Raw genomic sequence first — 15,965 nt, forward strand, 5'->3', positions numbered from 1 at the left:
CCACTGGATGAAGATGCAGGTTTCGCGATGATGTCATGACCTTACTTGGAAAATAAATACCGTACAACCCAGGTGGTTAAGAAAGCCCAACAGAGACTCCATCTCCTCAGAGTATTGCGGAAGAACGATGTCAATCAACATTTGATGATCTCCTTCTACCGGTCAACAATAGAAAGTGTCCTTTCATACTGCATCACGGTGTGGTACGCTGGTTTGACATCAACTGATAGGAAGTGCCTACAAAGGGTGGTGAATACAGCACAATATATTATGGGCTGTCCCGTGAATCCACTGGATGAAACAGTGGAAGAACTTGCTTCAGGAGAGTGAGGAAAGTTCTCAGGGATGATTCACACCCTGGCCGGCACTTTCTTGATCTCCTGCCCTCGGGCAGAAGATATAGAAGCATGATTAGTCGCACCAACAGAGTAAAGAACAGCTTCTATCCGTGGGCTGTTAGGCTGCTGAATGAAAAGATAACAACAGGGCAACTGACTTTCGGGTTTGGTGTGTGTGCGTCAGTAAACGAGGGGAATTAAGACTAAGAGAGCTGAGTGGGGGGTGCTCGTGTAATCTCACTGTATACAAGTTGTACAAGTGACAATAAAGTACCGTATTTTTTGCTCTATAAGACTCACTTTTTCCCTCCTAAAAAGGGGAAATGTGTGTGCGTCTTATGGAGCGAATGCAGGCTGCGCAGCTATCCCAGAAGCCAGAACAGCAAGAGGGATCACTGCTTTCACTACGCAGCGATCCCTCTTGCTGTTCTGGCTTCTGAGATGCAGAATATTTTTTTTCTTGTTTTCCTCCTCCAAAAACTAGGTGCGTCTTGTGGTCTGGTGCGTCTTATAGAGCGAAAAATACGGTATTTCAATTTCAATATCAAGTAGATAAATAGGTACCGCTTTATAGCGGGAAGGTAAACGGCGTTTCTGTGTGCTGCGCTGGTGCTGGCTCACCAGTGCAGCTTCGTCACGCTGGCCACGTGACCCGGAAATGTCTTCGGACAGCGCTGGCCCCCGGCCTCTTGAGTGAGATGAGCGCAGAACCCCAGAGTCGGTCACGACTGGCCTGTACAGGCAGGGGTACCTTTACCTTTACCTTTTATCATCCCTAGACCTTTGTCGCTTTTAGCAGCGAGCTCACCTGTACAGTCCTCGCTTGAGTAACTGAACAATCTCCAGCCTTCTAAGCACGATGCATTTATTCTTAGGGCTGCTGTTTTGTAAAGGGGCCTCTGTGTGCCAGGTGCTGTACAATGGAGCAAAAGAAAGAAGTCGATCTCATGCCCAAAGCCTTACCTTCTAAGAGAAAGAAGGGCATGTTGGGGAGGAGCGGACAGGAGGCAAAGACGGGTCCTGTCTGGGAAAGCTAGCACTGGGTATCTGAGAAGGCTGGATTGGGAGGAGATGCAGAATTCCAGGTAAAGGTAAAGGGACCCCTGACCATTAGGTCCAGTCATGACCGTCTCTGGGGTTGCGGAGCTCATCTTGCTTTATTGGCCGAGGGAGCCGGCGTACAGCTTCCGGGTCATGTGGCCAGCATGACTAAGCCGCTTCTGGTGAACCAGAGCAGCGCACAGAAATGCCGTTTAACTTCCCGCTGGAGTGGTACCTATTTATCTACTTGCACTTTGTCGTGCTTTCGAACTGCTAGGTGGGCAGGAGGAGGGACCGAGCAACGGGAGCTCACCCCGTCGCGGGGATTTGAACTGCCAACCTTCTGATTGGCAAGCCCTAGGCTCCGTGGTTTAACCCACAGCGCCACCCTAGAATTCCAGGAAGAGGAAGCAAAACAGAGAACAGGAGACTGAGATCTTCGGCTTCACAAGGGGTTTAATAGAACCAGAAAGCTGATCTGAAAGATGAGACAATAGACAGAGGCAGCGGGTAGAAAAGAATGAAGAATCCAATTCAGAGAATCCCCCACCTTGCCTAGGCCAGGAATAAGGAACCTTTGGCTGTTCAGATGCCATCAATACTACAACTCCCATCATTCCGCAATAACTTTGGTCATGCTGGCTGAGGCTGATGGGAGTTGGAGTCCGGCAGGATCTGGGAGGGCCACGGGTTCCCCAGTCCTTGCCTCGGGTGTTTCCCCCAAGTCAGAATGGGTTCCAGATGCTTTTCAAGTGTAGCTGGTCCATCGCAAGCCACTGGCTGCTGTCGCTATTTTGCAAGGCTTAGAAGAAGGAAGGGGAGCTGGAGGAGAGGTCTCGTGTCCCCACCCAACTTTATGGGCACAGGCAGTGCCTCCTAGTCTCTGTTCCTGCCAAGATGCCTAGCAAGACTGGAGTTTTTGTAAAAGTGTCACTCTCTCAGCCTGTGCTATATAATGGTTTTGGCCCTGTCCTCAGCACGGGCTTCAATGGAAGCATCTCTTATTTGTTCTTCTCGCAGGCATGGGTCTTCTGATGCCTGATAAGATTAGATCTTTGGCAGAAGCCTTGCCCACAGTCCACGCACCTGTGGGGCTTCTCCCCTGTGTGGATTCTCCGGTGCACTGTAAGGTGCGCCCTTTGACTGAAGCCTTGCCCACAGTCCAGGCATTTGTGCGGTTTCTCTCCCGTGTGCGTTCTCTGATGTACAACAAGGTGCGTTCTCTGACTGAAACTCTGGCCACAGTCTGTACATTTGTAGGGCTTCTCCCCCGTGTGGATTCTCTGATGCCGGATAAGGTTGGACCTCTGGCTGAAGCTCTGCCCGCACTCTGTGCATTGATGGGGTTTCTCTCCCGTGTGGATTCTTTGATGGATGATAAGGTGAGCTTCCCACGTGAAGCTCTGTTCACAATCTGGACATTTGTAGGGCTTGTCTCTCATGTGGATTCTCTGGTGGGCAATGAGGTTTTTCCTTCGGTTGAATTTCCCCCCGCAGTCAGAGCATTTGTGAGGCTCCTCACCAGCATGGATTTTCTGATGCCTGATGAAGTTTGATTGCCAATTAAATATTTTCCCACACTTAAGGCATTCATACGGGGTTTCTCCCACCTCAATTCTCTCATGTCTGCTAGGGTTCAACCCTGGATCTACACTTTTCGGACAACCTGAAATTCTGTATGATACCTCCTCTTCTGTATGGACTTTCTGATGTTTGATAAGGTGTGGACTCTGACGAAAACTCTTCCAACAATCCGAACATTTGAAAGGCTTCTCACCTGTGTGAATCCTCTGGTGGCTGATGAGGTTCGTTCTCTGATTGAACCTCTTCCCACAGTCAGAGCATTTGTGTGGTTTCTCCCTGCTGTGGATGCTCTGATGTCGAAGAAGGTTCCCTCTCCGGGAAAATGTTTTCCCACATCTGAAACACTTATACAGGTTTTCTCCTGTGATAATTCTTTCGCGCCAAATACAGTTTGGTTTCGGATTGAGAGCATCGTCTTCAGTGTGAATCTTTTGATGTTTGATCAGGTTTGATTTCTGACCAAAGCTCTTCCCACAGTCTGAGCATCGGTAGGGCTTCTCTCCAGTGTGGATTCGGTGATGTCTCACAAGGTTGGATCTCTGGCTAAAGCTCTGCCCACAATCACCACACTTGTGCGGTTTCTCCCCTGTGTGCAGTCTCTTGTGTATGAGGAGGTGTGCTCTCCACCGAAAGCTTTTTTCACAGTCCGGACATTTGTAAGGCTTCTCTCCGGTGTGAATTCTCTGGTGAGCGTCAAGGTTTGTTCTCTGGTTGAAACGCTTCCCGCATTCCGGACACTTATGGGGCTTATCTTTTGTGTGGATGCTCTGATGTCTGAGGAGGTTCCCTCTCCGGGAAAAGACCTTCCCACACTTGAAGCATTTGCATGTGTTTTCCCCAAACGGAATCCTTTCGAGTCTGTTGTGGTTTGGCCTCTGACTGAATCTCTTCCCATAAGAAGAGTACCTGTGTGGTTTGTCGTCCGAGTGCACGCTCTGATGTTTGATAAGGTTTGATTTTTGAGTGAAACCCTTCCCACACTCCAGACATTTATAAGGCTTCTCTCCAGTATGAACTCTGTGGTGCCTGATGAGGTTGGAGATATGACTAAAGCTCTGACCACAGTCTATGCACTGGTGCGGTTTCTCTCCTGTGTGAATTCTCTGATGGATAATAAGGTTTGCACTCCGGCTGAAGCTCTTCCCGCATTCTAAGCACGGGTAAGGCTTTTCACCCGTATGGAATCTCTGGTGTCTGGTAAAGCTAGTCTCCCAATTAAAGGTTTTCCCACACTTCAAGCACTGATACTTTTCCCCTCCCGTGTGGATTCTCTGATGCCTGTTGAGGTTTGATTTCTGAGTAAAAGCTTTCCCACAAATATTGCACACAAACTGTCGCTTTCCCGTGGAAATTCTTCGTTGTGCTACAGTTTCACCAGATTCAGCACTCCGGCAAAGGGTGGATTTATCACTCTGACTCTTGTCTGTTTGTATTCTCTCTTCCTGCCTCGTCCCGTCTTGATCCCCAAAGCCCTCTTCTGGGTCTCGAGGCTTTATTCTTTCCAACGGCACCTCAAATGAGGGCCTTTCTTCCTCGCTCTCCCAGCCATGGCCTGCTGGAATAAAAAACAGAAGCTTGTTAAAAATGGAACCTGGAAAAGACAGTATGCTGGCCTGACCTAGCAGGGCTTTTCTTAGAAAGCCTAAATGGAACCTTCATGTTCAGAATTAGTCTATCTCTGAACACCAGTTGCTGGAGAAACAAACAACGGAACAAAACCTCACGTTTCTTGTTGTGGAGACCCAGAAGTCGTTCAGCCAAGGTGACAAGAAGATGTGAAGGACTGAGAAACAACTGGGGAGGGGGAATTCCCAGCTTCCCCTCCTTTTTGCATCTCTAGACTTTTCTCTGTTCGGTTAGGGGCAGCATTTTCTTGGGAAATCTTACTGTACCATCATCATCGAATCACAGAATTGTAAGGCTAGAAAGGTGTTGCGTTCTGAGGCCAAAGGAAGGAATGGACCCTGATTAAAATAAGACACGAGGCTTTGATCTGCAAGGCTCTCGGAGAAAGTGTGTTCACCACACCCCTCACCAGGCCATTTTATTAGCAAAAGAATCCTTTACACGTTGCTCGTAAGAACCAATCAGATTTCCTCTGAGCATTCAAACAAACCTCAGGTGGGGACAAAGTTAAACTATAAACACTAGTTAGGCATACATACTCTGGAGTAAATGAATAAAAACTACAAAGGAGCGAATACCCCAACCCCGGAGATCATAAACAATCAGTACACATGATAAGAAGGATGGCCAGGAGGACAGTGCCCATTATCACCTTAATGTGAAACCTGTTTCCTGGCCCTAAGATTAATATCCTAAGATTACCTATTAGAAAAGCTACATCAAAGAAACTGCCCATAGTCTTTAGATGACCCAGGAGGCCTGCCTGTCTGTTGAAGTGTGTACGTGACTTGTGAAGAAAGAAAAATGGGCAGTAGAGGCAAAAGGGCATGAATGCAAGAGGAAATGCCGACGATCGAAGACTGGAGACTGAAACTAACAGACTATGCAGAATTGGACAAATTAACTGGGAAAATAAGATATCTTAAGGACCAAAAATTCATCGAAGACTGGGGGAAATTTGTAGAATATCTGAAAAACACATGTGATGTTCAAACAACGTTAGTGGGATTTCAAGAAGCACTGTGAAAGCTGAGATGTATTGTTAAAAAGAAATAAGAGTAGTGGGAGGGAAGATTAATGACAATGCTAAGAAAGGAATGCGTAACCAAGAGGCAGAGATGGATGATTGACAGAGAAGCTGAGGGAAGTCCAAAAAAGAGAGAATTTGTTTGTCAAAGATTGGATGAAATTGTATATTTGTGTTTTAAATCAATAAAAATTATTTTTTAAAAAAAAAAAAAGAAAAGGGCATGAATGTAGAATCTTACAGGATTTACTCAGAAATCATCATCAATATATCAAACCCAGTCAACACAATGCGTTCATCGTGGACACGATGGCTTGATGTATATTTTATAATTCCTTATGGTAATCCCATCCAATCCCTACAAAAGGACCCAAGGGTCATCTAGTCCAACCCCCTGCAATGCAGGAAAATTGTTTCTGAAATTTTGAAAAAATCCTCCCAAAGAAGTCCAGGGCGGCAAACAATAGCAAGGTAATATGGGGAGAGGGGCGGGAAAACCACTGCTACAGTGAAAGATGCTTACCCAGTAACGTGGGCCCCCGCTGGCCTTCTTGCTTGATCTCCCTGGGGTGGGGCCTCTTTCCAGAATCCTCTTCTCGAGAGAAACTCATCGCCACCTCCTCAAATTCTCCCAGCACCTGAAACGCAGTAAGCCAGTGGTTTGGAGGCGAAGCATCGCAGTGTGACTCGAGTGGTCAGTTCACATAGGGTACTTTTCCTTTTTAAAGAATTAACTCGTATTTATTGGTTTAAATAACTAAGTAATATATATTTATAAACAGGCTGAGGAGGCAGGGAACTGGGAATTTGATGTTTTTCCAACCTAGCAGTTTGAAAGCACGTCAAAGCGCAAGTAGATAAATAGGTACTGCTCTGGTGGGAAGGTAAACGGCGTTTCCGTGCGCTGCTCTGGTTCGCCAGAAGCGGCTTAGTCATGCTGGCCACATGACCCGGAAGCTGTACGCCGGCTCCCTCGGCCAAGAAAGCGAGATGAACGCCGCAACCCCAGAGTCGGCCACGACTGGTCCTAATGGTCAGGGGTCCCTTTACCCTTTACCTTTATTATGTTTTTAGATATCCTGTAAGCCACCCAGAGTGGCTGGGGAAACCCAGACAAGATGGGTGGGATGATGGTGATGATGATGATTCTACTTGGAAACTGGAGAGTGCAGGAGGAGAAGCAAATAATGAAATGGAGTATCCTGGAAAAGGGGGGCATAGAATCATAAAAGCTTGGAGGTGGCCCTGAGGTCATCTAGTACAACCACCTACATTGCAGGAATCTCAACGAAAGCATTCAAGACAGATAGCATGGCAGTTTGGCACCGTGAACAGAAGCAATTCACAGGTCCCACTTCCGTAATAACTTCGCATGCCATTAATCTATTTTTAAAACAACAAATCAACAATTACACTGTACTACTAGTGTCTGATTTTTATTATTAATGCATATTTATTACTAAATAACAAATTCAAAATTTATTTAGCATCATTATTTTTCTTCACAATTGTACTATTAACATGACACAATAATGAAATAATAAGTTATTATCTTTAATTACTACTATTGTATTATCATTAATTTTTATATCAATACTTGCCTATTGCTTTATTATGGCCAGTTATTATGGATTCCACGAGTAACAATCTTAAATATTATTGTTGTTGTTGTTGTTACAACCATCATTATCACCTTCTGGCAGGAACATCTCAACTAAACCATTTGCTCCAGCAGCGAGAGAGTTGGACTAGACCCCAGGAGACCCGGGTTAAAATCCCCACTCGGCCGTGAAACTTTCTGGGTGACCTGTGACCTGTCAGTCGCTGCTTCTCAGCCTACCTTACCTCACAGGGTTTTGTGAGGATAATACGGGGAGGGGAGAGGACCATGCCTGCCACCTTGAGCTCCTTGGAGGTGCAAAGGAAATACACAACAATGAAGTAATCATCATCCAAGTCTGTACCCTCTTTTCTGTGGCATCTGTTGATCTACTGGGGCTTTTTTCCCTTACCCGACTTGGGATGCTACAGGACTAAAGCGCTCGCTGCCAACCCCAATTGAGACCCCTTCAGAGTGTGGGATGGTGGGAACTATCCTCACCTCCTGTTTCCACCTCTCTGCCTCCTGCTGCCTCAGAAGGAAGTCTTCGGCCAGGGCCACCGCCTGGGCACAGGTCTCCGGCCCGCCTTCGCCCACCCAGCTCTGGATCTCCTCCGGCAAGATGGCCAGGAACTGCTCCAGGATCACCAAATCCACGATCTGCTCCTTCGAGTTGAGCTCGGGCCTCAGCCACTCACAGCAGAGCTCCCGCAGCCGGGCCCAGACTTCCCGGGGCCCCTCGACCTCCTGGTAGCAGAACCAGCGGAAACGTCGGCGCCGCGTTTCGGTGCCGGCAGTCTCTCCCTCGTGCGGGGTCTCCCCCTTCACAGCCCCGCAACCCGCTTTCTCTCTGGGCTGTGTATCCAAGGGGTCGGTTCTGGTGGACCCCTCTCTGATGCCTGAAGGAAGCCCGCTCGCCGCTTCTCGCACGGGGCCCTGGCAAACCCCGGCCGACGTTTCCGAGAGCGCCAATGGAACGGGGAGCTGCGGAGAGCTGGTCCACCCGGAAAATGGAGACTGTACGTTCTTCAGGAACTCCTGCCACGGGGCTTCCCAGCAATGGGACAACAACCCACCGTCCAGTTCGCACCCGGCTCGCTTCGCAATGGCCCGGCTGAGGCATTCCCCAATGGTCCCACCTTGGGGGGTCTTTCTGAAACGTTTTGGCCCCTCTGGTGGGGTGGACCCGGCCGGGTCCAGCTCTTCCATTTTCACTTCCTTCTCCACCACAGCCTCATACGGGTGGGGAGCCAAACAGGACACCGTCCTTTGCTCAGCGGCCATTTTGTCTTTGGGCTTGGTTCAACCAGTTCCGCTGTTGCATCACTCTCAGCCTACATGCCAACCATCAAGCCTTGGGCAATTTCGAGAAGCGGACCAAACGGAGTGGCGACATTTCAAAACCCCTCAGCTACACAGCCAGCCGTAGGGCTCTCTCCCCACACTGGAAGATTCGTTTTTTTCTGAAGAACAGAAAGGAAAGGTGTTTTTTTAAAAAAATAATTTTTATTGAATGATTTTATGTTACAAAAAGCAATACAGCCATACTACCACTAAATATAATTAAGAAATAAAATTACATACATCGATATTTAGGTTGTTATTTGTTATTTACCGTCTTATTTCCTCCCAAGCATTGCAAACAACAACACACATATGTGCAGACACCCACACCCGCACACAAAATGATAATAATGAAAGTAAATATTTTTTCCCTTTTTATCTTCCAAAATCTTTTCTTCAACTTTGACTTCCTGTCAAGTCCCTTTGCACATGTTTTATCTTACATTTGAATGTACACATTCAGAAAGGAAAGGTTACTGCACTTGAGGCTTTTCAGTACTGTTGTATCTTGGTTTTCGAACAGGATCCGTTCCAGAAGTCCGTTCGACTTCCAAAAACCTTCGACAACCAAGGCGTGGCTTCCGATTGGCTGCAGAAGCTTCCTGCATGCAATTGGAAGCTGCAGAAACCGCGTCACACGTTCGGCTTCCAATGAATGTTCGCAAACCGGGACACTTGCTTCCAGTTTTGCGGCACCCAGGAGCCAAAACTTTCAAGTAGCAAGGCGTTTGACAACCAAGGTACAACTGTATAGAAAAAGGAGGTGTAAGAGGCAACATTACAGAAATGTATAGAATTATGCATGGAAGAATTATGCTATGAAGGAAGTAGAAAGCAGAAAGACCACATGCTGGACATGAGCCAACGGTGTGATGCAGCAGCAAAAACGACTAATGCTATTCTAGCCTTAGGGCCCTCGTATTTACGGGACCGCCTCTCCTGGTCTGCCCCGCAAAGGACCTTAAAGTCCATGAATAACCATAGTTTAGAGGTCCTGGGCCCTAAGGAAGTCAGACTATCCTCCACCAGGACCAGGGCCTTCTCAGTGACGGCTCCAACCTGGTGGAATGCTCTGTCCCATAAGAAGAGGGTCCTTCAGGATTTAACCTCCTTCCGCCGGGCCTGTAAGACAGAGCTATTCCGCCTGGCCTTTAATTTGAATTCAGCCTGATCTTTTATTTCCCTTCTCTTCCCTCCCCCTCCCCTTTTATGAAGATCACCCGCTCCGAGACCCCACAGCTAATTCTCCCCTGGCCTCCTCGCTGGCCCAAGTAGGATTAATTTAGCCAGCTAGCCCTGGTGACTATCTAACGCTTATTGGATGGATTTCCCCCAAACTGATTTCTGAACTTTGAATTTTATTGTTATTCATGTTTTTATACTGTATTTTATGCCGCTTCTACAATTAAGTGTTTTAAATTTGTTATTAGCCGCCTGGAGCCCGGTTTTCTGAACTGGGAAGGGCAGGGTATAAATAAAAAAATATTATTATTATTATTATCAACAGAAGATCAGACCAAATATCCATCACACCTTGCCCAGCAGGGGCCAATCTTGAAAGCCGACATGCAGGACCTAGAAGGCAGCAGTGCCCCACCCCCAGCAATTGGTATTCGGAAGTACACTACCTCTGAACATGGAAACGTTTGCTTAGATCCTTTGGTACAATGAGAACATATAATAATAATAATAATTTTTTAATTTATTTATACCCCACTCATCTGGCTGGGTTTCCCCAGCCACTCTGGGTGGCTTCCAACAGAATACAGTGGTACCTCGGGTTACATACGCTTCAGGTTACAGACGCTTCAGGTTACAGACTCCGCTAACCCAGAAATAGTACCTCGGGTTAAGAACTTTGCTTCAGGGTGAGAACAGAAATCGTGCTCCGGCGGCGCAGCAGCAGGAGGAGGCCCCATTGGCTAAAGTGGTGCTTCAGGTTAAGAACAGTTTCAGGTTAAGAACGGACCTCCGGAACGAATTAAGTACTTAACCCGAGGTACCACTGTATTAAAAATAAAATAAAACTTCCGACATTTTTTAAAAAACAGACTCTCACCAAACAGCAAAAGGCAAGGCATGCTCTTGCTCGGACCTGACCCCAGATGTTCAAATCAGATGCTCAAATCTAACGCGGGATCAGCTGGTTAGAGCGTGGTGCCGATAATGTCAAGGTTGCAGATTCAATCCCTGTACGGGGATATCTACACCTTCCTGCATTGCAGGGGGCTGGACTAGATGATCCTCAGGGTTCCTTCCAAATGTACGGTTCTATTAATCTCACCATAGAGTTATACATTCTAGAGGTGGGAACCAGGAACATGCTCAGGCATTGTTTGAGTTAATTTTTTTTTTTTTAAAGGCAAGCAAGCAGGAGGACAGAGGCTTCCTCTTAAAGGGGGGGAATTTCACCAGCTGAGAGAACAAACCACTCAGCTTAAGTTGTGGCCAAGGGCGTCCCAGTTCTGCCCAGGTCCCTTTTTCTGCCCAACCAGTGTGGCTCAGTGGCAGAGCACCTGCTTGGCATGCAGAATGTCAATCCCCAAGGGAATCCCCAGGCCAGCTTGGGAATGGATGCCCCCCTGTCTGAAACCTTGGAGAGCTGCTGCCAGCCCGTGCAGGCAACATCAGCCTGCATGCCTCTTCTCCCCCTGCCTTCCTTAGGACCACCTCAACCCCCTACCCCTGCAACCCAAATGCCCCCCAGCTTTGCTCTCACCCCTCCTCACCCTCAAAGTGCTGCCTCTGGGTGCAAAAAAAAGAAGAGGAGGAGGAAAAGGAAGTTCCTCCCTTCCTTCCCCACCCCCAGCAGCCCACTCCAGTTCCCACGCCTCTCTAGGAGCCGCAGCTCGCTGCCTTTAACCCTTGCCCAGCCGCACTGAAAATTAATAATAATTCCCCCTTTTCCAGACAACGATCAAAAAAGCAGGCTCCACTTCCCAAAGATGCTAAGGGTGTGTGAGAAAGAAAGAGAGATGGGGTGATGGGAACGGAATGGCTCCCATCCCTTAACAGGAGCACTGCAACATTTTGTTACAGTGGCCTCACTTGTTATCGATGCATTCCCACCCACCCCATTTATTTCAGGTTACCAAAATCTGTGTGCCGCTTGACTACAATTTAAAAGACACCCTCAAAGTGGTTTTACAGGAAGAATACAAATTATTTTTTTAATAAAGAAACATCAGGAAAAACAGCTATTTAAAAGGTTCAGAAATAATTAAAAACAGCGAAAAGTTTTTTAAAAAAAGATTCAAACACATGTTGACATCCTTCATATCGGGATAGGCTTGTAAAAATAAAGGTTCTACAGTGAAGGCATCTGCCTGATGTCAAAAGGCAGGGAGTTCCAATACTGATTTCTTCTGCTATTGTTATTTTAATTTATTACACTGAGCTGGACCATAAAGAAGGCTGATCGCCAAAGAATTGATGCTTTTGAATTATGGTGCTGGAGGAGACTCTTGAGGGTCCCATGGCCTGCAAGAAGATCAAACCTCTCCATTCTGAAGGAAATCAGCCCTGAGTGCTCACTGGAAGGACAGATCCTGAAGCTGAGGCTCCAATACTTTGGCCCCCTCATGAGAAGAGAAGACTCCCTGGGGAAGACCCTGATGTTGGGAAAGATGGAGGGCACAAGGAGAAGGGAATGACAGAGGACGAGATGGTTGGACAGTGTTCTCAAAGCTACCAGCATGAGTTTGGCCAAACTGCGGGAGGCAGTGGAAGACGGAGTGCCTGGCGTGCTCTGGTCCATGGGGTCACGAAGAGTCGGACACTGATTTCCTTCAGAATGGAGAGGTTTGATCTTCTTGCAGTCCATGGGACTCTCAAGAGTCTCCTCCAGCACCATAATTCAGAAGCATCAATTCTTCGGCGATCAGCCTTCTTTATGGTCCACTTCCATACATCACTACTGGGAAAACCATAGCTTTTACTATACGGACCTTTGTTGGCAAGGTGATGTCTCTACTTTTTAAGATGCTGTCTAGGTTTGTCATTGCTTTTCTCCCAAGAAGCAGGCGTCTCTTCAAACTTACATGACCCTTTAATAATTAGCTGATGAAGGTGAATACATCGAAACAGGGCCTTGTCCTGATTTCTGATCCATAATTGAAATCTGCTCAGTGTTTGAAACCAAGACCTCCACGTCGAATCCGACTATGGACTAACATGAACTTATCTCTACTCATAAACTCTTATCTTTAATACTGTAACGAATTATTGTGTTATACATATCTTTATGAGTTTGAGTTTGTAATCTCTGTTAGAGTTTGTAATCTCTATTTGAGTTTGTAATCCTTACCAGAATACATACTTTTGAATGGATTAGTTTTTGTTACAATTGACTATTGATTTGCGAGTAGGGACCACTCGCACTATTGAAACTTACATTGGCCTGAGTTCCTGGTGTGCTTTTTTCTTGGTATATTTAATAACAAGAACTCCAACTTATTTAAGGAAATACAGTACAGTGGTACCTCAGGTTACATACGCTTCAGGTTACTCCACTAACCCAGAAATAGTGCTTCAAGTTAAGAAATTTGCTTCAGGATGAGAACAGAAATCGTGCTCCGGCGGAGCGGCAGCAGCAGCAGGAGTCCCCACTGGCTAAAGTGGTGCTTCAGGTTAAGAACAGTTTCAGGTTAAGTACAGACCTCCAGAACGAATTAAGTACTTAACCCGAGGTACCACTGTATAGCATATAAATATGGTAAAGGGCCTTTCTCTCCCCCCTTTTTTTCTTCTTGCTTTTATATCTTTTGGTTCTTTTTAAAATTCTGTTTTTGTAGGCTAGTTTGATTCTGATTGTATTTTATGTCAAAATATTTCAATAACATTAAAACAAACAAACACAGAACATCAAAAAAAGCCCGGCCACTGGATCAGGCCAATGACCTATGTAGCTCTCAAAGAGCCCAACCAGGTGCATGTGAGAAGCTTGCAAGCAGGAACTGAGCACAGCAATGCTCTCCCCTGTGCTCTTAAGACATGTTGGTTATGTAGAGCCTCCATATTCAGGAGTAGTCGAATGCTGTAAAACAACAGTTTCATCAGAATCAGCACTCCAGCAAAGGATGCTGTAAAATATGGGGGTGGGGAAGGAGCATGGTTTTTGTACTCCACGGAAGATGAAGTCCCGCTTTTCCGTTGGACATCTCTATTCTGCCTGCGGACTGTCTCGCCAGAGTGGTGCATGGTCTAGTTATCTCGCGCATGGACTACTGACGCAAAAAACGTTGAGTGCTTCCACAAGAAACATTGCACCTTCAGGGATGGCGGCTAACAGATTGAGGTTGAATCCTGACAAGACAGAAGTACTGTTTTGGGGGGACAGGAGGCAGGCAGGTGGGGGACACTTCCTGGTCCTGAATGGGGTAACTGTGCCCCTGAAGGAGCAGGTGCGCAGCCTGGGAGTCATTTTGGACTCACAGCTGTCCATGGAGGCACAGGTCAATTCTGTGTCCAGGGCAGCTGTCTACCAGCTCCACCTGGTACGCAGGGTGAGACCCTACCTGCCCGCGGACTGTCTTGCCAGAGTGGTGCATGCTCTAGTTATCTCTCGCTTGGACTACTGCAATGCGCTCTACATGGGGCTACCTCTGAAGGTGACCTGGAAAGTACAATTAATCCAGAATGCGGCAGCTAGACTGGTGACTGGGAGTGGCCGCCGAGACCACATAACACTGGTCCTGAAAGACCTACATTGGCTCCCAGTATGTTTCCGAGCACAATTCAAAGTGTGGGTGCTGACCTTTAAAGCCCTAAACAGCCTCAGCCCAGTATACCTGAAGGAGGATCTCCATCCCCATTGTCCAGCCTTGGAGGTCCAGCACCAAGGGCCTTCTGGCGGTTCCCTCACTGCGATAAGCCAAGTTACAGGGAACCAGGCGGAGGGCCTTCTCGGTAGTGGCCTCCCACCAGATGTCAAAGAGAACAACTACCAGACTTTTAGAAGACATCTGAAGGCAGCCCTCTTTAGGGAAGCTTTTAATGTTTAACAGACTACTGTATTTTAATATTTTGTTGGAAGCAGCCCAGAGTGGCTGCAGAAACCCAGCCAGATGGGCGGGGTATAAATAAATTATTATTATTATTATTATTATTATTATTATTATTATTATTCAGACGTCAAAGAAATGTAGGAGAATATAGTTATGCAAACCCCTGAGCCAAGGAGATAAGTAACTAGACAAGCTTTGGAAGCCATCTAAAGGCAGCCCTGAATAGGGAAGCTTTTTAATGTTTGATGTTTTATTATGTTTTCATACATGCTGGAAGCTGCCCAGGGTGACTGGGGCAACCCAGTTAGATGGGCAGGGGGTTAATAATAATAATAATAATAATAATAGACTATGACATCCCTATTTTCCTCAGAGAAATGTTGGAGGGTATATTTTTGGAGGGCCTAGGGCCCTCAAATATTTTATGGGGGGGGGGGGGAGACCAGATGATGTACTATGCTGAAATGGTGAAATTGACCCGGAAAATCAGAAACCAGGAAGAGAACAACTTTAAGGAGTGGGAAAATTTAAAAATGTATTTAAGAGAACATTGTAAACAACTAAAAACTTTGGCAGGATTTGAGTAATGCTTGGAATGTACAAAAAATTATGGATTACTTAAGAAAAGTAGAGAAAATAACAGAAGCAGTTTAAAAAGATTGATAGTGGTAAATTTGGAAGGACGGAGGGGAGTCGAAGGATTCCGGGAATCCTAAATGATTATGTTGATGTTTACTATTTTAATGTAAATTTGCAATGCAAAACTTAATAAAAAAGATTTGACCAAAAATTTTAATAACAAATGGGGGAAATTTATAACTTACCTTAAAAGACCATTGTAAACAGTTAAAATCGTTAGTAGGATTGGAATATCGCTTGTAGTTCAATGGTGAATTTTGGATGCAATGGAGAGGTTAAAAGATTTGGATTATCATAAAGGATGCAGGAGGAAATGATAAACAGTAGGACCCACAAAGGGGAGGAGGGAAATCCAAGAGATTCCTTGGAATCTTGTTTTTATGCTGCACGTTGGATATGTGACTGTAAAACTTTAATCCGAAAAACCAAATAAAATAATTTTTTAAAAAAGAAGTCGGCTCTGATGCCCAGGGCTGTGCGTTCCAGCCGCACGTTGGGTGACAGATTCCTGCATTGCAGGGGGTCGGACTAGATGACCCCGTGGGATCCCTTCAAACTCGATCCTTCTCCGACTAGCGATCTGACCCGGCCCACGGCATCTTCCTCCCCCTCTCCATCCAATTCTTGGCCAGACACGAGTTAAGTTCAGAGAGCGCAGCAGCTGCGCGCAGCAGCGCAGGCGTCCAAAGCGCACGGCTCTCCCCACCCCCGGCAGCTGGAATCCCGGGAACTGTAGTTCTCCCCCTGGCGGAGCTACAGTT

The 15,965-nt window shown here is 46.5% G+C and overlaps 1 protein-coding gene across 4 annotated transcripts; it reads right to left on the reverse strand.

Moving 5' to 3' along the window:
- Positions 1 to 1,819: 1,819 nt before the first annotated feature.
- On the reverse strand, positions 1,820 to 15,884 carry LOC310670131 (uncharacterized protein). Of its 4 annotated transcripts, none has more exons than XM_083424827.1 (4): positions 15,390 to 15,884; positions 7,718 to 8,679; positions 6,140 to 6,254; positions 1,820 to 4,515 (listed from the first exon to the last, which is right to left on the reverse strand). In XM_083424827.1, exons 2-4 carry the CDS (start codon positions 8,498 to 8,500, stop codon positions 2,381 to 2,383), a joined length of 3,033 nt encoding a protein of 1,010 aa, XP_083280953.1. In that variant the 5' UTR covers positions 8,501 to 8,679; positions 15,390 to 15,884; the 3' UTR covers positions 1,820 to 2,380. The 4 variants fall into 4 exon arrangements, with proteins under 4 accessions (XP_083280953.1, XP_083280951.1, XP_083280952.1 ...); XM_083424825.1 differs by having other exon boundaries at positions 1,820 to 4,518; positions 15,390 to 15,858; XM_083424826.1 differs by lacking the exon at positions 15,390 to 15,884 and adding an exon at positions 11,290 to 11,343.
- Between the last annotated feature and the right edge of the window lie 81 nt (positions 15,885 to 15,965).

Source organism: Podarcis tiliguerta (assembly GCF_965153285.1).
Source record: "Podarcis tiliguerta genome assembly, chromosome: 2".
Classification (NCBI taxonomy): domain Eukaryota; kingdom Metazoa; phylum Chordata; class Lepidosauria; order Squamata; family Lacertidae; genus Podarcis; species Podarcis tiliguerta.